The sequence below is a fragment of the Macaca thibetana genome, chromosome 14 (genome assembly GCF_024542745.1).
Source record: "Macaca thibetana thibetana isolate TM-01 chromosome 14, ASM2454274v1, whole genome shotgun sequence".
In the NCBI taxonomy this organism is placed as follows: domain Eukaryota; kingdom Metazoa; phylum Chordata; class Mammalia; order Primates; family Cercopithecidae; genus Macaca; species Macaca thibetana.
The window spans coordinates 79129765-79152149 of NC_065591.1; the positions used below are offsets into that span (position 1 = coordinate 79129765).

Sequence of the window (22385 nt, forward strand, 5' to 3'; positions counted from 1 at the left end):
TTTTTTCTCAGTGCGCTGGAAACCACTGAAGAGTTTTAAGCATGGAAATGACAGTATTTAATTCACATTTTAAGAAGAACATTCTGGCTACTATATAGAGGGAGGCAGGACCGAAGCTGAGAGAACAGTTAGTCTCTGTCAGGAGATGGTGCCTTGCACCATGATGGTAGCAGCAGAGATGGAGAGAACTACACAGGTTTGGTGTATGTTTAGGAGTAGAGTTGACAAGACTTGCTAATGGAGAGGAAAAGGGAACTGAGAGAAAGAAAATAATCCTTAGGTGGCAAAAATATATTCTTTAACACAAGAGGAAACCAATATTGAGATCTAGTTTATTAAAGGGGTTTTACAGCGAAGTGGCCAGAGTTTTTTAAGGCAAGCAATGGTATCTCTCCCTTTCTTGTGTCATCAGGCCATACCTGATCCTGGCAAAAGAAACTGGCATATAAACTGTGCTGGTGGAGACTTTTTAAAAAAAAAAATTAAGGAGATTAGAAATTTAAGCTTGCTATGTCCTTTTGTGGAATTTTTTGCTCTGTTGTAATAGACAATCATTTTTCTATGATTGAAGTTAATTTTATATTAAAATGCTCTATTACTGTACAGTGAAAATGATATAAAAATCAACTGTATAGACCGTTGTTTTCTAGGAACCTCTGAGTCAAATGCATATTTTTATTTAGTATATATTATGTTCTCATTACTGTGCTACATACTGGAAAGAGTATAGAAGTATAGGATATGGTTTCTATCCTTCATTAACTTAGAATCTGGTTTATTAAATGAATTTTATTATAAATAATTAGAAACACAGTTATTCTATCTATTGGGAAATAGCTGTTTCACTTAACATTTGTGTGATGCAGTTCTACCACATCTGAATTAAATTTTCTTCAACATGAATACAGCACAATATATCTGTATCTTGCAATATACTGTTACTTTTTTTTTCAAAATAATGGCCAATGTATATTTATTTATCTTGTTTCCAAAATAGATTATAACTTGGTATATATCTTACAATTCTCATATATCCCAGTCTCTTACACATATTATGTACATTTAATCCTCAGTATATACTTTTGGGTTGATTTGTATGTAAAGTATTCACCTTATCATTTCCTTTGTTGCTTTGCTCTTTGGTTACGGTAGCTTATATAGATCTTGAGGATTCTTTTTATGGCAATTCAGTTGGGATATAATTTTAAAAGAGTCCGATTTACTTAGCAAGTATTTTAATGCCATAGTCTGGGGTAGGTATTGAAGACCATGCAAAGTTGAAGAAGAGAAGGTTGTTGCCACCTGTCAGTGACTTCTTTTGAGTTCTCATACTGTTTATATTCTTTATTTTGTGAAGAACAGTGCCCAGCATGTAGATACCGTTAAATGTTTACTGAATAAATTAATGAAGGATGAACAGATCTATCAGGGAGGAGAGCACATGAGCACTGTACAGAAAGCATTGAAGAGTAAATATCATTTAAAAAGCAGAAATAAAATGTTACTGAATTTACAGAAAAGTATTACTGCTTGAAGCTGGGATTTGGAGCAAAACAGTGAGGGAAAGGGAAGGGCTGACCCTTAACATCATTATGAAAAATGTGACATGGTTTGAGCTCTGAAGGGAGTATTAGGATTCAGAAAGGTAGAAAACATAGTTGTAGGCAGGGAGCACAATGCTCAACTATGTTTTTAATGCTGAGGTTTTTTCTTTGTAACTCTTGTCTTATGCTTGTTTTGCAGACAATGTATTTCAAAGGCATTGAAGCAGGGAAGGTTCCCTATTTTCCTCATGCAGATACTATCATCTATTCCATCTCTACAGCAATTTGCTTCCAGGCAGTAAGTATAGCTTTTTGAAATGAGAAATTGAATGATTCCTGTTTCTAATGTACATTAATCAAATGGGAGAAAAACAAACTCTGGGAACATTTCTATTTACAGTATTACATTTTAAGCTTCTTTTTTTTGTTTTTTGTTTTTTGTTTTTTGTTTTTTCAGCAAGATAGCTTACAGGCTTCTGATCTTTAAACATGTTAACTTAATGGGCTAGGTCCTTTCTATGAGTACACCAATTTTTAGGTTTTAATAGACTACAATTTATAAGTAAATTATTATTCCAGTACCTTGGGAAGAATGCCCCAATTTAATTATCCTTCCCTTTGATTAGAAAAAAAAAAGGATAATAGGGATATGCTGGTAATAGGCATAGGCATAAATATAAATAATTACATTTCTCCAATATTCAGAATGAGGATGAGGAAGAACTAGTTTCATATAAGCATTGTTCAATCTCTAAATTCTGTAACCATTATTATTGACATTAATGGTGTTAGGGCTGTTTTAAAATTTTTGGGAAAACTTTTATTTGCTCTTTCTCACAAAATGCTGCCAGGTTGAAAAACTCATTAAAACTAATGAAGTATCAATATCTCAGCAAATCCTTCCTGATAATGACTATTCACTTAATTATTACTTCAAAAGCAACTTTTTTTTTTTTTGAGATGAAGTTTTGCTCTTGTCCAGGCCGGAGTGCAGTGGCGCAATCTCAGCTCACTGCAACCTCCGCCTCCTGCGTCCAAGTGATTCTCCTGCCTCAGCCTCCCAAGTAGCTGGGATTAAAGGCATGCACCACCACGCCTGGCTAATTTTTGTATTTTCAGTAGAGACGGGGTTTTTCCATGTTGGTCAGGCTTGTCTCGAAATCCTGACCTCAGGTGATTCGCCTGCCTCGAACTCCTGACCTCAGGTGATTCGCCTGCCTCAGCCTCTGCAAGTGCTGAGATTACAGGTGTGAGCCACCGCGCCCGGCCAAAAGCAACATTTTTATTTGAAGGCATATTTACGAAGATTCTTGATAGTTACCAACTTAAACATCAATACACCTTTGTGTATTTCATCACTTTCAGTTTTCATTTATACTTACTAAAAGAATTCTCAAATTTAATAATCTTAGGCTGTCATGGAAGTTCAGACTTTGAGACCATCTTACTGGAAGTTCCTTTTAAGACTCACCAAGGGCAAGTAAGTGACTAAGCAGTTTTCTTAAAAATATTATTAGTGGTTTTATCTTTTTGAGGGAATATTCTTTCAGTGGTAAAGTAGGTATTTATATATAAATAAAATATGAGCAACTTACTAAGAATAACATGGGGCATTTTTTGAGTGATCATTATTCTGACCATTCTTTTCCCTGTATAATGTAGATGTTTTAAGTGGTCTAGATTAATATCATGTTGATTTGCTAACTACTGATTAATTGCTACATAAATACTTAAGTCTGACTGTTTGAATCATTGGCCATTTGTTTTTTATTAAAAATATTAAGCAGATTCATTAAAGATCATCTCTACTTAATTAACTGATTTCCATTTAGGAAATAGTCATATTGCGTTGCTTCTTGTTGTAAGTATACTTTCCTCTACCTTACGTATCATTTTTACTTTGTTTTGTTTTCTCTCCTGATCTTAATCTAATTCTTTGGGAAGCATTTTGACCTAATAGAAAGAGCATAGGTTTTAGAGTCAGGCAGACCTAAATTTGAGTCCAGCTCTGCTACCTTCAGCTGTGTTACTATGGAAAATTATTTACCCTCATGCGCGTAAGTTTTTTTCTGTCTACAATGAAACAATAATGCATACATTGTGTGGTTGTAGGAAAATCAAGATGCTTATAGTAGCACTGGGTAAATTGCACATATTACTATCATTACTAAGAATAATAGCAAATACTTGTATAGTGCTTACAATGTCCAAGGTGTGGTTTTAAGAGGCACGCATACAATATACACGTATACATAAATATGCATTTAATCCTTAAATCCTAACTCTATGAGTTAGGTACTATTATTATCCCTGTTTTACATATGAGGAAGCCAAAATGTGCAAAGGGGTTAGATAGCTTGCCAGAGTCACTCAGTTAGTAAATGAAGGAGCTGGAACATAAATCAGGCAGTCTGGCTTCAGAACTTTCCCTCTTACCCGTGTCGCTGTAGATCCTTTATTTATTATTGTGTAATCATTTTTTTGTCATTTAGTTTTCTGCACATTAATGAGTTTTACTAGTTGATCATTTTGGAAGGGAACTTACTTTGGAAAAGTACTCAAAGTCACATTTATAGGCTGTCAGAATAATGCTGGCCAGTGATTCAAAACTAATTTCATTCAGCTGTTTTCTCCAGAAAGGAAATAAGGAAATGCTTGTGAGTAAGCACAGAGACCCAGAAGGTCTGTCCTGTACATTAGCTAAATTTGTGTATTTGAAAATGTTATATATCTTAGGTTAGGTAATGGATAACATTAGGGTATGTTTTTACTGTGTTGTGTCTATTAGACATTTGAAAACCTGTATGCTGTTTGCCTTTTAGTCATTAAACATTTCCACATTTGAATGTGTTTTCATTTGATTGTGAGACATTAAGATGTCAATTATGAGAGGAATTACATTTAATGCTTTTGCCTCATTGGTAATGTTAGCTCATTTATTGTTTAGTTTCCTGTGAATTTATTCATCATAAAAATAATAATGAACCTAATTTTCTATTTGATACAGTCTAGTGGAAAGAATTCTAGAAGGGTTTGAAATAATGATTGTAATCTTTGCGGTTTCAGATCTGGGGATTATCTCTTTAAGTAAAATATGAGACAGTGTATCTCGAAGAAAAGCATTCATGTGACTTGAATCTGCCATTGAATTTAGATCCTTTGCCACGTTAGCCTTTTCTGTTTTCCCATCCCACAAAAGATAAGTCAACTAAAATGAATTATTTTATAAACTATATTAATACTTGGTTTACTGTATTCTTTGTTTTACAGATTTGCTGTCATGAACCGAAAAGTCCTTGATGTTTTTGGTACTGGTGCATCTAAACACTTTCAGGATTTCATCCCCAGGTTGGATCCAAGATACACAACTGTAACACCAGAGTTGCCCACAGAGTTTTCTTGAAGATGACTGTAATTTATTAATGTGACTAAATGTTTCATTTTGAAGAGTTAATTATGTTGAACACAAAGGAGGGGGCCCAAGCTCGAACTTCAGTGTTATTTCAGTTAGAGATACTCTTTTCATTTGTGTTGTTTTTCTTATGAATCAGAAATTCAGAAGCTTTTTAGGAAGGTGTTGCTTAATAATTAAGCTTCCTCCATAGCCAGAATAAGATTCTGGATCACTGTAGTGATTGACATTATTATATATTATTGATCAAATTATGTCCATAAGCAATATTATATAATCTATGTAGAAGTGTAATAGCAAACAAGAGTACACTTAAAATTACTTTAAAAGATGTCTTTAGTTCATTCCAATATAATTCTTGATTAAAATTAGGATTATTTCTATGTTTTAGGATTTACAAAGGATCACGGGTACATGGATTTGGTCTGAATTTTTTTTTAAGTTTGGAATTGGTATCTGTAGTAGTGGAATGTTATAGATTTGAAGTAACTCTCCACGGACAGTGCTGCTTTTGTGTAGAGCAATTTAATTGGAGAAGTGGCCATTCTTACTTCAGGGATGCAAAGATGGGTCTCATACCATTTGGATAAATGTCGTGGTATCCATGCTTTTCTTTCAACTAATAACATCATCTCTCTTCATGACCAGTTAGTTGGGATATTTGGCAGCCTAGCAAACCTATGTACTAATGGCAGGTTAGGGGTAAATGGAAATGGACACATCCAACAGAGTTGAAATGTATGTTTTAATCTTTCACAGAAGTATTACACTTGAATATTTAAAAACAAAACTTTTTTTTTTTTTTTGAGACGGGGTCTCGCTCTGTCGCCCAGGCAGGAGTGCAGTGGCCGGATCACAGCTCACTGCAAGCTCCGCCTCCCGGGTTCACGCCATTCTCCTGCCTCAGCCTCCCATGTAGCTGGGATTACAGTCGCCCGCCACCTTGCCCGGCTAGTTTTTTTTTTTTTTTGTATTTTTTAGTAGAGACGGGGTTTCACGTTGTTAGCCAGGATGGTCTCGGTCTCCTGACCTCGTGATCCGCCTGTCTCAGCCTCCCAAAGTGCTGGGATTATAGGCTTGAGCCACCGCGCCCAGCCAAAAACAAAACTTTTAAACTTCCTATAGGTTTATTATGTTTGTTTTCATTTATATGGACATAATTCTTCATAGCTCAGTTTATATGCCATTGTTGTGTTAGAAGGGATCAAAATCCTATGGAACAAAGTAGTCTTGGCAAGTTGGCAGTTTGTGTCCTCTCAGCTGTTTAACTTATGTAATGGATGTTTTGCACCTGAAAACACTATAAAAATCCAATGTTTGTTTAAAAAGTCCATTTTGTCACTAATTGGATTCAGGTTCTCCAGCCTTCTTCTTGAATATCATTGTCACCATTTTTACTGTTAGAATAAAGAGGTGACACCACAAAGTCCTGCTGATAATGAGAGTAGTTCAGGACAGCTGTGATTGAAATATGGTCACTATTTACAGTTTTTGGGAAAAGTTATACTTTTCTATGTTAATAAAAAGCTGAAGTGGTCTACAGTTAATGTAACATCTAGGGATGATGATATTTTTAAAATACATTTTGTTGCTAAAAACTTTTTAGGCCATTGCAAATTATGCAGTAGAACTTGTGTTGCAAAAGGAATTATAACCCACACTTTAAAAATGCTTAATCCCCCATATTCAATTTCATCAAGCCTTGTATACTTCTTAAATGTAATTCAATCCTTGGTTGTTATGGCAAATAGAAACCCAACAAAAAGACAGACTTGGGTACCATGGTAACAGAGCCACTTTATCATTTGGTCAAAATTTGGCATTATGATTAGCCTTTTAGAATCGACAATGCTGTTTAGAATTGGCAATGCTGTTAAAAGATCATTTTGGTTTCAGACTTCAAAGTTGATTAATTTAATCTTAACTTTTTATTCACTGGAATCAAAATGATGATTGGTACTGTGTTTACTGTTTAAAATGAAGCACCGAGAGAACACTGCTAACTGCACCTCATTTTCTTTATCCAGAAATTGTGCTTATATATTTTCCTGTCAGGTTAAAAAAGATGTTTTAATTCATAAATTATGTTTTCATTGACACTAAAAGACTGTGATATTGAAAGACGAATTATGAAATTTGCTGAGATTGTTTAGTAAAATTTTGCTGGTCAAAAAGGTGTATTTCTACAATTTACTTTTTCATTTTTATAAATTGCAGTCATTTTTCAAATTTTATATAAAATGTAAAATGAAATAGCTATGATGAAGCAGAACACAATGATGAATGTATAGGTTGAGTGAATAGTTAACCAATTTGCAGTGGTGGATTGAGAAGTCCAGTTTGATTTCATTGGGACAGACTGCAAAGTACAGTTGTTTGAGCAAACACAAAGACACTTTGTGTTTTTGAAGACAATCAGAATGATTACCTTTCTACCTCTAACTAATCAGGTATTGATTGACAACTTTTTGGCATTATAAATAAAGTAAAATAGATCTCTGCATTCCAAAACATGTTTTTTAGTTTATTTATATCCTGAAGAAATGGTAAGTTTTCACTGGAACTGATTACAGTAAACAATACTATGTCCCCTTAATCTTTCTGACATTTTTATGTAGATAAAGATGGAAAAACAGTGCATTTGGGGCAGTGGTATTATGGTCATTTCATTGCTATTTTCTGTTTTAATAAAATCCTAGAACTAGTACCAACTGAGTAAAGATTGAGTTTGCAAGATAACAGATTGTCTCAAATCTATTCAATTCTCAACAGTTTTTCACCAAATAATTTCAGGATCCATTTTATTACGCATTTTTGAAGTAACACCTTTGGTTCAGTTATATTTTCTCATAAATTCTGCATTTGCTTCTGTAACTTTTTTCTTGAACTATAAGCATAGTCATCACTCAGTTGATATCTAGTTTATTTTTTGCCTTCATTTGTTGTTTAGTCAGTTGTTATTTAATTTAGAATGTTATCTTTTTTTGGCTCTCAGATTTTATAATGAACTTTTATTAGAATGAACATATATTTTTTTGATGGAATCCAAACTGAGCAAATGTCACACAGTATTTTCTTGTGCTCGAGTGTTCATCTCCTTGTAGATTGTATCTAGGCTAACATTTCATTTAGTTGTTAATGCTGACAGAATTGTTTCCTGGTTATATTTTATTATATCCGTGAGCTTCTGCGTGCTCTACATTTCATAGGTAGTGAAAAGCAATGTCGTTTACTCTCAAGGAGCTTCGTCCGCTTGCCTGTGTCACAACCTCTCCCTTGGTGCTAATTAGGAAGCTTCTTGTGGGGCTGAAGGGAAATGATCACTGGAGCAATGACCCAAATGTTGTTTTGGAGCAGATAAATTATTAACCGAGAGATTCCTTAAATTCTCCATGTGATTTAATTTTTATTTTTTAAGATGGGGTCTAGCTCCATTGCCCGGGTTGGAGTACAGTGGCGCAGTCGTAGCTCATTAAAACCTCAAATTCCTTGGCTCAAGCAATTTTTTCCCTTCAGTCTCTAATAGCTGGGACAACAGACATGTGCCACCATGCCTGGCTAATATTTAATTTTTTTTTTTTTTTTTTTTTTATAGAAACAAGGTTTTGCTATGTTGTCCAGGCTGCTCTTGAACTCCTGACCTCAAGTGACCCTCTTGGCTTGGCCTCCCAAAACTCTGGGATTCCAAGTGTGAGCCACAGTACTAGCCGTATTTTTATTTGTATGAGTAATAAGTAGTTTGACACAGCAACGAAGTTGTCCTTTATTTCCCAAAGGCAAAAGTATACATTTCTTGCTAAGATATCTTATAAACATTCTCTCTCCTAATACCTCCTCGTAATCATTTTCACATAGTCATACTTCACTCAGCTGAAACCGAGTGGCCAAGAAAAAAATACAAGAAAAGGAATAAGAAGTGAATATTTTCTTTAGGGCTGCGCTTTGAATGTGATGAGTAATAAGGTTACCTTCATTGTGGAGGTGATGTTTACAGTTGCCTCCAGCCCTTTACTGTTGGTGCTGAAGCCACTGTTGGTGCCAGCTCTATAATTTCTTCTTGAGGAATTAACAAAGAAAGGAGTGTCAAGGACTGAGATGACCCTGAGATTGGGGTGCTGTCTTGGATTCTACGGCTGCTTAGTACTGTGTTGCTGTTTAAAGTAGTAACCTCAGGTGACTTTGTAATAGCCCTGTAGTTGCAAAATGGGTGACTACAAAGAAATGAAACTGACTCTAGTGTGTGACTTCTGGAAACAGAAGTGGAGCAGTAAGTTGGCCATGAGGTAGCTTGTGTCCTAGGACTGCAGCAGGGTAGTGAGTGAACGGCCTTAAGCTTACAGCTTGAATAAGAATGTGTGCTATTTTACACACAGAGAAAAATGATTGACTTTTGGTTGGAGGAAAGAATTTATATCTGGGCTTTTGGAAATGATTCTGTTGCTGTTTTATGTGGGCTCGCTCTCTCTCTCACTGCCCCCTCCCCCCACCACCTTGTCCATTCTCTGCTTGCTGGTGTTACTTTATGTTAACTATTCTCCTTGGACTTCATTGCAACCTTTTATGCCAGCCGTTGAAGTGAGAGGCTCTGAAGAGATCATAACGGTGATAACAATGGAGTAAACATTTCCAGGGACGCTGATTTTTTTATATGCTCTGCATTTCTTAGGCAGAATGATGTAGAAGATAATTGCACAGATATGGAAGGAGATTTTTCTCTGTATGTGAAGCCTTTAAATCCAGAACAATTAATTTCTTCTCTTCTTACAACCCCGTAACATCACTTGACTCTGGAATTTCCTATTTTCTTTTACTTTCTCCATTTTTTTTCCATCTGTCCCTCCTACAAATGTGTTTTATGTGAAATAATGTGTATTGAGTTTTATCGTTTCTCCCCGCAGACCTGAAAATCCCAGTATATTACCACAGACACATATACCATCTGGTCAACAACAGGGACATCAAGGCCAAGTGCAGTTTACACTTCTTTCTTTAGCTCACAAACTACTATAGCTTGCCTGTTCAGTTTTTTTTTTAAATGTTCAGTTTTGTGCCATACTCTCCCCCATCCCCAGCCTGCTGCCTCCTCAGAGCATAACATTCTAATCTTGTCAGACTGTGGGTAATAGGATGTTCCCTGGTCTTGGCATAGAGGCCATAGGCATACAACATGCTTTTATCTGCCTTGCTTAGACTCAGCATCCCTTTCTGTCTTGAGAGGTTCAGGCTTCCACAAAGTAGACCTGTAGACCTATGTTGGCTAAGGTCACCCTTGCATTACTACTTTTCTCCATCTCTGAACTAGCACCAGTTAATTTTCGAAGTCTAGTTCTTCAACGTCTGTTAAACTTTTTCCAGTAGTTAATTAATCTCTTAAATTAATTTTCTTTTCAGATTATTTTTGGTCACCTAAGAGGACCCTGAAGCTCTAGTACCAAAGGCTGAAGTACATCCTGTGGTTGGTCATTATGGTATTGGATGCCAAAAGCAATGGGAGAGAAGAGACTATAAACACATTTCAAGCCTTATCTCTTTTCTCCTATTCCTTTCTTTACCTTCCCTGACCCATGCTTTCCTGCCATATCTTTGCTATGTATTTCTTCATCTTGAGTTCTCAAGGGAAAAAACAGAAGTACTTGTTTTTCTATTTATTTCAGGGAAAATTGAAGGTAAATAATATCTGCAAAACTTCAGGAAGAAATTCAGTTGCATCTGAATCTGAGTCTGCAGTTTTTGAGAGCCTCTCAATGCTCAGGGATAGCACTAAGACTCTCTTCAGAACCAAAAGGTCAGGATAAATGAATCTATGAAACTAGAGGCAGTAATTGAATCATCTGAGGACCTTTTTTTTTTTTTCTTTTTCTTTTTTTCCTCACTAGAACTCTTCCTGTAACTTGGATTAAAATTCAAAAATGGGATTGCAGTCATTGTTAATTGCTCAACTAGTGACAGTTTTTCCTTGCTGAGGGAACACTGATGTTGTTTAAGATAGTTACATGCCTAGCCCTAGGGATGAATCATAATTGTTCTAGGCCTTTCATGTCATTCCTTTCTTCTTGTCCAGATACTTTTCCAACCAGCCTTTACTCAGGGGTGTTCACGTTACCTTGTTTTGACCAATAAAGTGTAATGGAAAATGTGGGAAACACTTGGGAAAATCTTTCCTCTCTGCTTAAAGGAAAGTTCTTTTTAGCTCTTTTTCTCTTGTTCAAGGTGTTAGTATTAGTCAATAGGGTCTAAATCTGTGGCAGCAATCTTGCAGGCATGAGGTGAAAAGTAGAAAGATGAAAAACTAGCATGTTAAAGATGCCAGGTCAGAAAAATGGAAAGAACCTGCTTCCGTGAGCCACTGAATGGGTGCCAATAACCATACGCATTTGAGCATTTTCAGAAAATAAACGTCTGTTTCTTAAAGTTCTGTATCAGTCAGGGTTTCCCAGAGAGGCAGAACAATAGGGATCAAGAGATACACAGAGAGAGATAAGAGAGGGATGGAGAGAGGCACACAGAGAGATATGAAAGGCGGTTAAGGGAGTTGGCTCATGTGATTGCGGAGGCTGAGAAATCCCACCACAGGCCATTCGTAACCTGGAGACCTTGGGATGCTGGTGGTCTGGCTCAGTATAATTCCAAAAGCCTTGGAACCAGGGAAACTGATGGTGTAATTGATGGTGTAATTCTCAGTCCGAGGCTGAATTCTCAAGCCTGAGAACCTGGGCGTGGGGTGGGGGAGTGATAGTTTAAGTCCTGGAGTCCCAAGGTTAGAGAGTCTGGGGTCCTAATGTCCAAGGGCAGTTGGAGAAGAGTGTATCCCTGCTGCAGGGGGGAGAGAAGCCAATTTTCCTTTCTTCTGTTTTTATCCTACCCAGGCCTCCAGTGGATTGGAGGTGCCTGCCCATATTGACGGCAGATCTTCTCTGCCTAGTCCACTCTAACTCACATGCCAGTCGCCTCTGAAAACACCTTCACAGACACACCCCAAAACAATGCCTTACCAGTTCTCTAGATATTCCTTAATCCAGTCAAGTTGACACCTAAAATTAATCATCACAGCCTTTATGGCTTTATTAGCCAAGAATTCTGTTACTTTCAGCTGAAAACATTTCTAATAGACATATTCCAATTCTGTATAGATCAGACCTGAGTTTCATTTCCCATTATATCCTTCTCTCTCTTGATTTAGAATTCTCTTTTTCTCCACTCCGCTATTTTCTGTATTCAGTATTCTAAAATACTGTCAATCTCATCTTTGAAGGTTTTGCTCATCTTTAAAACTTCTTAGTTGATTATGTTTTATGTGTTGTTTAATTAAGGAATGAATTTACTTATTTTTATTTCAGTAGCTTTTGGGGTACAGGTGGGTTTTGGTTGCATGGATGAATTGTATAGTGGTGAAGTCTGAGATTTGAGTGCACCTGTCACCAGAATAGTGTGCACTGTACCCAATATATAATTTTTATTCCTCCCCCTTCTGAGTCTCCATGGTCCATTATATCACTCTGTATACCCTTGTGTATCTACAGCTTAGCTTTCACTTACAATTGAGAACATACAGTATTTGGTTATCCATTCCTGAGTTACTTTACTTAGAATAATGGCCTCCAGCTCCATCCAAGATGCTGCAAAAGACATTATTTCATCTTTTCTTTTTTATGGCTGAGTAGTATTCCATGGTGCATATATACTACATTTTCTTTATCCACTTATTGGTCAGTGGGCACTTTGGTTGATTCCATATCTTTGCAATTGTGAACTGTGTTACGATAAAAATATGCGTATGAGTGTCTTTTTTGGTAGATCTCCTTTTAGTTCTTTAAGACACTTCCATACTGTTGTCTATAGAGGTTGCACTAATTTACATTCCCACCAGCAGTGTATAAGTGAGACAGGGTCTCTGTCACCCAGGTTGGAGTGCAGTGGCATGATCATGGCTCACTGCAACCTTGACGTCCCAGGCTTAAGTAATCCTTCCACCTAAGCTTCCCTAGTAGCTGGGACTACAGGCACATGCCACCATGTCTGACTAATTTTTGTTTTTGTTTTTTGTAGAGACAGGAGGCTCACTGTGTTGCCTAGGCTGGTCTTGAACTGTTGGGATCAAGCAGTCCTCCATCCAAAGCCTCCTAAAGTGCTCCAATTATAGGCATGAGCCACTGTGCCTGGCGTAATAAGTGTCATTTTTAAAACATCAGTTTATTAACTACATAGAAATAAATCTAAAAAGATTCTGCCAAAAAAAAAAAAAAAAAAAAAACATCCTTTAAACGTGTTTAAGTAGATAGAATATCTGAAATTCTGGATTTTTCAGTCACTTCATTATTATGCTGTGGCAGCCAACTAATCCTTAACTTCAGCTGGATGAAATAAACTTCCTAAATACAGCTTCATTGCAGATTCCAACTTCTATGTTATCTTCTGTCATTTGCCTTTTAACACTTCCCTTTAGGATTAAGATGGCTATATGAATGGTATTTTAAGTTTCAGATCTTCTTTGTATCTTCTCTCAAAGAAAGTTTTCCCATTCACACAGTTCTTTCCCGTCGCTGTGGCATTCAAAGAAAGCTCCAGATGGATGTGCCTGAGTAAATATGTCTGTCCCCCACAACCACAAATAAGTAGAAAGACTCCAGATGGACAAATACCACCAGACTGGGTGTATTTGTGGATCTCAGAAGCTAATTTCTCTACCAGCTAAGCTGTGGGAATGGGTTCTTGGTAAACAGGATAGTATTGCTGAGCTAGCTTTTGAACTCTGTGCACAAGCACTCTGTAATCTGCACCCATTGCCACTATACACCAAACCTGTATGTTCGATAATTAGTTCCACTCTGTGTACACTTTGCTCATCATACAGAATAGAATTCTGCTCTTCTCAGTTGCTAATACCATGCCATTTGCTACTTTAACTCCCACTGAAAGGGCTTCTCCAGCTAGAGCAGCCAAAGCCTATTCAATATGGACAAATTTACTAGACAGGCCCAATGTAGTCGGTGAAAAGCTGTAACTATGATCCTCCATCTTTATCCAGATAACCCTTTTCTCATCTTTTATCTCTGTCTTAGTGCAGCAGTTCACTCATACCCCAAATAAAGCACATTTCACTTGATTTTGATTAGCTGTGTATTCATCTGTTGCTCTTTTTAGGTGGTGATATATATTTGAAGAGCAAAGACTACAGCTTATCCTCTATCTGAGTGTATGTCAGGCCTTTATATAGGGAGTGGAGGTAGGATGGGAGGTGGTGTTCTCAGCAGCTGCTTGTTGGATGCCTGCTAACTTTATGGAGTCTGCAGACCAAAAATTCACACTTAATTGTCCCTATAAAAGTCTGGAAAATATTATTCTTACAAATGATTTTGTAAATACTGCAGGAAATTGGCTCCTACTACCATCCCAGCAGCTATTGAAGCCAGTTTGGCTTCAGGTCCTAGACAAATGATTTGTCATCTGTTTCATTTGTTTGTTTTCTTTCCTGACGGAGCTGGAATTCTGGATTGTTCCCCACTTTAAAAACTTCCAAATCCAAACCAGAAGTAGACAGGGCAGGATACAAGGCTCCCCATTCGCACTTAGTTTCACAGAGTAAAAAATCACAGGCAGTTTGCCCAGAATTACATTTTATGTCTGGCTTTTCAATAGCATATTATGGTAAAAAAAAAAATTTGTTGTTGTTGTTTTTCTGTAACAGATGGGGTCTTAGATATTTGAGACAGGAAAAGGGTGGGAATTACTCTTACCAATATAGGTATGGCTCTAACAAATAGCTTCCGATACTCTTTTTTAGAGGAAAGAGAAGGAAACTAAAATTTAAGAGGTGTGCCTCTGATATGTGGTAAATTGTTTATATCTCACTCAATCCCCACACCTTATCAGGTAGGTATTATTAGTTCTGTTTTATCTGCTAGGGAACTGGGAATCAAAAAGTGTGGTAATTTACCCAAGGTAACAATACTGGAATTTGAACTCAGATCTCTCAAGAGTTGAAAGTTTAAAGCATCTTTACTTCCATTAAAATTAATCATATAACACTGAAATACAAACCCTTGCCTCCCAAAGTGGTTGATGTTTACTTTCAGCTTAACTAAAAGAATAGAAACAAGATTTACCTTTTCATCTGAAACAACTAAAAGACCTGACAATATTATATGTAATAAAACAATAGTTTTCAGACACTAGTCATGAAGCAGTGAAGGGCAACAATCCTGAAAGAAGGAACACAAATGAGTTGAGTTTTATGATTCCCCTAGCTGATATCTGGAGAGAGATTCCAGATTGCAACCTAAGGAAAGAGAACTAAGAGAGAAACCAGAGATTATTCTCTGAGTTGAGGGAACAGAGGTGGGAGTCCAGAAGAGGCCAAAGTAGATGAAGTTCATAAGGCAGAGTACAAAAGAGGAGAGAGCTGCACAGAAAAAAAGGCTTGCAGATCTCAGGAGGGTCCCCCTTGAGACATGAGCTCAGTACTTCGGCATGCATGGGAAAATTACCAAGTTTGGAGAAAGAACCACCTGAAAGGAGCAGAGGGAGCAATCATTGGAGTTCACACAAGGAAGCGAGTAGTTTGTGTTCCTGCTAGCCAGAGTAGGACAATTCATTTTACAAAGGGCGCTGGATAGAGTAGTCAGGAAAATAGAGCCTCATAAGGGAGCAAAATTAACCCTAGACTAAAGGCTGGTCTCATCTTACCTACTGAAGCTTTAAGCCTCAGTTTCCAGCCAGGAGCAGTGGCTTACTTACACCTGTAATCCCAGCACTTTGGGAGGCCAAAGTGGGCGGATCACTGGATCAGGAGATCGAGACCATCCTGGCTAACAGGGTGAAACCCCGTCTCTTCTAAAAATACAAAAAATTAGCCGGGCGTGGTGGCTGGTCCCTGTAGTCCCAGCTACTCGAGAGGCTGAGGCAGGAGAATGGCATGAACCCAGGAGGTGGAACTTGCAGTGAGCCGAGATTGTGCCACTGCACTCCAGCCTGGGCGACAGAGCGAGACTCCGTCTCAAAGAAAAAAAAAAAAAAAAAAAAAAAAGCCTCATTTTCCAAATAACTGTCTCCTAGAACAAAGTAAAAAAACAAACAAACAAAAAAAACCCAGAATATATATCCTGCAAGAGGAAGGAAAAAGTGATAGAAATGACACAAATAATAGAATAACTGCAAAAGAACATCATAGCTATATGCCATATGGTTAAGAAAGTAGAGGCCAGTTTAACATACTAAGTAGAAATATAGAAGATATAAAAAGGACCAGAAAAAAACTTGTAAGAGATAAAAATACAATGTATTAAAAAATATTGTTTGTTATTTTTTAATCCATTTAAAAGATAATTGATTTCCTAAAGCAAAAATAATAACAGTTTATAACACGTCAAAAGAAAACAATCACACAAAGTTAAGGATTCAGCAAATGGAATTATACCATTGTAAGTTTCTTACGTGCTATGAAGTAAGTATATTACATGAAGGAAAACTGCATTAAGTTACAGATGCATAATATAAACCCTAATTTCTTTCCCCCACAAACAAAATTATAGCTAATAAGCCAACAAAGGAATTACAGTGGAATCATTAAACACAATTTAGTTAGTTGAAAAGAAGGGAGAAAAAGAAGGTGGTGAAGAGAGAACAAAGAGACAAAAACATATGAGACAAAAATAAAATGGAAAAATCCCCCAATATTTGGAAATGACATGATTCTAATGAAGAAATGAAAATAAGTTAAGGCCGGGTGTGGTGGTTTACGCTTGCAATCCCAGCACTTTTGGAGGGCAAGGAGGGTGGGTCGTTTGAGGTCAGGAGATTGAGACCAGACTGGCCAACATGGTGAAACCCCATCTCTACTAAAAATACAAGAAAATGAGCCTGGTGTGGCGGTGTGCACCTGTAATCCCAGCTACTCAGGAGGCTGAGGCACGAGAATCACTTCAACCTAAGAGGCAGAGGTTGCAGTGAGCTGAGATCATACCACTGCACTCCAGCCTGGGGTAACAGAGTGATAACCTGCCCCATTCTTCCTCTCAAGAAAAAGGAGTTAAAAAGTAGATTGACCAGAATGAAAATAAAAATATGATATGTTGACATTTATTTGATACAAATAATGCAATCTTTAAGTTTTCTTACAACACTAGTTCTCTATATTAAAATAGAAGAAAATTTTAAAATTGGTCATCTCAACTTCTATCTTAAGAAACTAGGGAAGAAAGCAAATTAAACCCAAAATAAACAGAAAAAGAGGTAATAATGATAAAATCAGAAGTCAGAAAAATTTAAAAAAAGGAAAAACAATGGAGAAAAGCTAATAAAACCACAAGTTTGTTCTTTGAGAAAAATCAATAAAATTGGTAAACCTCTAGCCAAACAGATTGGAGGGAGAAAAAAACAGAGAAGGCATAGGAATATTAGGAATAAAGACAGGTGACATCACTACAGATTCTTCAGAAATTAAAAGTATAATCAGTTACCATTAAAAACAACTTTATGCCAATAAATTGGGCAAGTTAGATGAAATGGACAGATACCTTGAAAGACACTACAGTGGTTTGAATGTGTCTTCCAAAGTTCATGTGTTGGAAACTTGATATCCAATGCAGAAATGTTGGACAGTGGCACCTTTAAGAGGTGTTTACATCATGAGAGATGTGTCTTTATAAATGGATTAATCCCATTATTGCAGAAATGGTTTTGTTATCATGGGAGGGGGTCATTATAAAAAGACAATTTTGCTGGGCACAGTGGCTCATACTTGTAATCCCAGCACTTTGGGAGGCTGAGGCGGGTGGATCTTGAAGTCAGGAGATCGAAACCATCCTGGCTAACACGATGAAACCCCATCTCTACTAAAAAATTCCAAAAAAATTAGCTGGGCGTGGTGATGGGTGCCTGTAGTCCCAGCTGCTTGGGAGGCTGAGACAGGAGAATGGCGTGAACCTGGGAGGCGGAGCTTTCAGTGAGCCGAGATCACGCCACTGCACTCCAGCCTGGGCGACAGAGCGAGACTCCATCTCAAAAAACAAAAACCAAAAACAAAAAAAGACAGTTTTGGCCCCTTCTTGTTTTCTCCTACCCTCTTTTGCCCTTCTGCCATGGAATGACACACAGCAAGAAGGCCCTCACCAGATGCTAGCACATCAATCTTGATTTCCCAGCCTCCAGAACCATTTGTCAATAAATTCTTGTTTATTATAAATTGCCCAGTCTGTGTATTTGTTATAGCAGCACAAAACAGCCCAAGACATGTACAAACTAACAAATTTCATGACGAACTAGATAATGTGAACAACGCTGTATTAAAGAAATGATACTTTTAGTTAAACAAAATGTTAACTTTTGTTTTGTTTAGTCAAACAAAACTCTAGGCCCAGCTGGGTTCACTGATGAGTCCTACAAAACATCTAAGGGGGAAAAAAAATACACCAATTCTACACACTATTCCAGAAAATAATGAGGAGGGAAGACTTGTCATCTCAATGTATGAGGCCAGTATTTATCTGATACCAAAACTAGACAAGGAAATTACAAGAAAAAACAATTAAAGCCCACTGTCCATCCTGACCATAAAGAAAAAATTCTCAACAAAATTTTAGCAAACCGAACAATAAATAAAAAGGGTAATATAATGTGACCAAGTGAAGTTATCTCAGGAACTCAAGGTTGGAAATCAATCAGTTGAAAAATCAATCATTGCAATCCATTATATTTACAAACTGAAAAAACAAAAACCATATGATTATCTCAGTGGAACCAGGAAAAGCATATGGTGAAACTCAACGTTGATTTCTCATAACTTTCAGCAAACTAGGAATAGAAGGGAATTTCCTCAAATGAGGAATATAAAGGACTTTCTAATAAAGAGCATCAACGAAAACTCTATAGTGAATGTCATACTTAACTGTGAAAGACCAAATGCTTTTCCTCTAAGATTATCAACAAGGCAAGAATGCCTGATCTTACAACTATTTAGCCTTGCACTAGAGGTTCTAGTCATTGCACTAAGGCATGAAGAAGGAATAAACCCATTCAAATTGGAAAGCAAGAAGTAATTCTCCTTTCATTAAATTTTTAAATATTTATTTATTTATTTATTTATATTTTGAGATAGACTCTCACTCTGTTGCCCAGGCTGGAGTGCAGTGGCGCGATCTTGGCTCACCACAACCTCTGCCTCCCAGGTTCAACAATTCTCCTGCCTCAGCCTCCTGAGTAGCTGGGACTACAGGTGCGTTCCACCATGCCTGGCTAATTTTTTTATTTTTAGTAGAGACGGGGTTTTACAGTGTTAGCCAAGATGGTCTCAATCTCCTGACCTTGTGATCCACCTGCCTCAGCCCCCCAAAGTGCTGGGATTACAGGCATGAGCCACCACACCAGCCTTAATTTTTAAATTTTTATTAATTTTTTGAGTCTCCCTGTCATACAGGCTGGAGTGCAGTGGTGCAATCATGGCTCACTGCAGCATCAACCTTCCAGGCTCAAGCGATCTTCCTGCCTCAGCCTCCGAAATACCAAGTAGGTGGGACTACAGGTGTGCACCACCACACCCAGCATTTTTTTTTTTTTTTTTTTTTGAGAGAAACATTCCCACTATGTTGCCTAAGCTGGCTTTGAACTCCTGGGCTCAAGTGATCCTCCCATCTTGGCCTCCCAAAGTGCTGGGATTAAAGGTGTGAGCCACCATGCCTGGGGTAAGTCTGCCTTTAATGGCAGACAACATAATCGTTGTCTGCCATTAAATAGACATCCTAAATTAATAGGATTAGAAAGTCCTATGAAATCTGCAAAACTGCTAAAATTGATGAGTCAATTTTGCAAAATAATTCTAAAATGTATATAGAAATGGAAAAGGTATAAAGTAGCCAAAATTACTTCATAAAAGAACAAAGTGAAGGGATGTATGTTACCTGATTTGAAGGCTTATTATGAAGCTATCATAAGCAAGACATCCTAGTATTGGTGTAAAATTAGACATATAGATCAATGGAACATCATAGTAACTTGAGAAATCAACTCAGACATATTTGGTTAACTGAATTTTGGCAAAGGTGCAATGGTAAATGGAGAAAGAATAATCTTTTTAACACATGCTGGAACAATTGGCTAGGCATTTTTTTAAAAAAAAAAAAAGAAAAATGGGAAAAAACATTGACTTCTATTGCAAATTATTACAAAACTAACTTATACCATATATATAAATGTAATTAAAAATATCATTTTGAGACATAAATGTAACATGTAAAATTATACAATTTCTGGAAAAAAATGAGAAAATATTTGTTATCTTCATTTAGGTAAAGATTTTTTAGATATGACATCAAAAATACAGTCCATAAAAGAACATTTTGATAAGTTGGAGTGCATCAAAACATAAAACTTTGGTTTCTTCAAAAGACAGGATTAAGAGAATGAAAAGACAGCTTACATACTGGGAGAAAATATTTGCAAATCACAGTCCAGTAAAGAGCTTTATCTCCAATATATAAAGAACTGTTGGAACTCAATAGGAAGATTGACTTCTGGCATAACAGCATGAGGAGTTCTGCTGACACATTCCCCAGTGAAACTAGTGAAAGTTACTATTTTTTTCTGTCTATGCTGCTTGAAGGAGAAAAAAAGTATTAAAATCTCCAACCGTTTAGAGTCTCTGGAAATGGTCCTGAGGATAAAGAGCAAATGAAGAAACATCTCTTTTAGAAAATTTAGTAAGAAAGGTGAGATTCTGTGATATTTGAACCAAGACTTCTTCTACCCTCTCATCCCCCAGCTCAGCGAGGTAGTGACTCCACTCTAGATAACTGCAGCCAAGAACACAAGGATCTTTTTTTTTTTCCCCCCCCCAGGAGAGATAGGACTTTAGCAGTTCTCATCCTGCCACTTGTTGCCTGTTGCTGAGGTTAAATCCCAGGTGAATGTGATTGAGAGGTGGAAGCTCCCTTCTTCTACCCAACTCTTACTCTTGGAATGGAGGTTCTACCTTGGGTGTAGCATACAGAGAATATTGGGTCCTTATAACCCTTCCCCATACAGAGAATATTGGGCCCTTATTAAGGTGGTAGGTCCATGCCAGAAGAGACAAGCTGAGAGGACCAGATTACAGCCACTCCTCATTCCCACTGAATTCTCAGCTCCTAGTAGGTGAGAATCACTTGGAGAGAAGCCTGCCATTGTCCTCACTCTCCAGCTCCAAAGTCAGGGAAAGATGGAAAGGAGCCCTACCAGTACCACTGTCATCCCAAGGTGACTGTAGGCATACCCAAGCTGTACCATCCTGAACAGCAACATCAGAGGCTGGACACTGTAGGGGAGGAATAGACTTCACTAAAATAATTCAACCAGTCACTAGACAAGCAGACAAGCAACAACAAGGCTCAGAGTGGGGTAATCATTATCCAGCGTTACTACAATATATTATCTAAAATATTCAGTTTCCAACAAAAAAATTTTTGAGTCATGCAAGGAAACAGTGTGACCCATGCACTGAAAAAAAACAAAAGCATAAAATAAAAATAACGAGGCAACAGAAACTGCCCATGAGAGTGGTCAGATGTTGGCTTTAATAGGAAATGATTTTAAAGTAACCATTATAAATATGTTCACAGAACTGAAGGAAAGCTTGACTAAAAAAGTTAAAGGAAGGTATAGTGATAATGTTGCATCAAATAGAGAATATCAGTAAAGATAGAATTTTTAATGGAAATTCTGGAGTTTAAAGTACAATAACTAAAATTTAAAAATTTATTAGAAGGCCTCGACAATAGATTTGAATTGGCAGAAGAAAGAATTTCTGAGCTTGAGGATTGGTTAATAGAGATTATGCACTCCAAAGAACAGGAAAAAAGAATGAAGAAAAGTAAACAGAACCTCAGAGAAAGGTGAGATACCATTAAGTACACTGATACACATGTAATGTGATTATCAGGAGGAGGGGAGGGGAGAGGAGGGAAAGAGGTGAAAAAATACTAGAAGAAATAATGGCTGAAAACTTCCCAAATTTATTGACAGACAATAACCTACACATCCAGGAAACTCAGTGATTTCCAAGTTAGGTAAACACAAAGAGAGCCATAGATAAACATATTATAGGAAAAATGTGGAAAAATCCAAGACAAAGAGATACTTTGAAAGAAGAGAAAAATAATCTATCACTTTCCAAAGGAACCTCCAAGATTAACAGCTGGCTTCCTAGCAGAAACCATAAAGGCCAGAAGGCAGTGGGAGAACATAGTCAATGTGCTCGAAACTCAATAATACGAAAAACAATCTGATTTTTTAAAATGGGCAAAAGATTTGAACACATTTTACATAAGAAGATACATGGATGGCAAATAAGCACATTGAAAGGTGCTCCACATCATTGCAAATTAAAAGTAGTTCCAGATTAAATGTCAATTAGAACCAGAATGCAATGCCACTATACACTCACTGCAATGACTAACTACAAA

General features: G+C 37.0%; 2 protein-coding genes across 10 annotated transcripts in view; one reads left to right on the top strand and one right to left on the bottom strand.

Moving 5' to 3' along the window:
* The window catches only part of TMEM135 (transmembrane protein 135), a 356382-nt gene extending 348915 nt beyond the window's left edge, over positions 1-7467 (top strand). For all 9 annotated transcript variants that reach the window (XM_050755863.1, XM_050755860.1, XM_050755855.1 and 6 more), the window contains 3 exons: positions 1744-1842; positions 2957-3024; positions 4815-7467. In XM_050755863.1, the coding sequence (XP_050611820.1) occupies positions 1744-1842; positions 2957-3024; positions 4815-4947 (300 nt within the window). In that variant the 3' untranslated portion in view covers positions 4948-7467. The remainder of the gene's footprint in view (positions 1-1743; positions 1843-2956; positions 3025-4814) is intronic.
* Positions 1-22385, bottom strand: part of ME3 (malic enzyme 3) — a 1085505-nt gene that overhangs the window by 836631 nt on the left and 226489 nt on the right. The window lies entirely within an intron of this gene.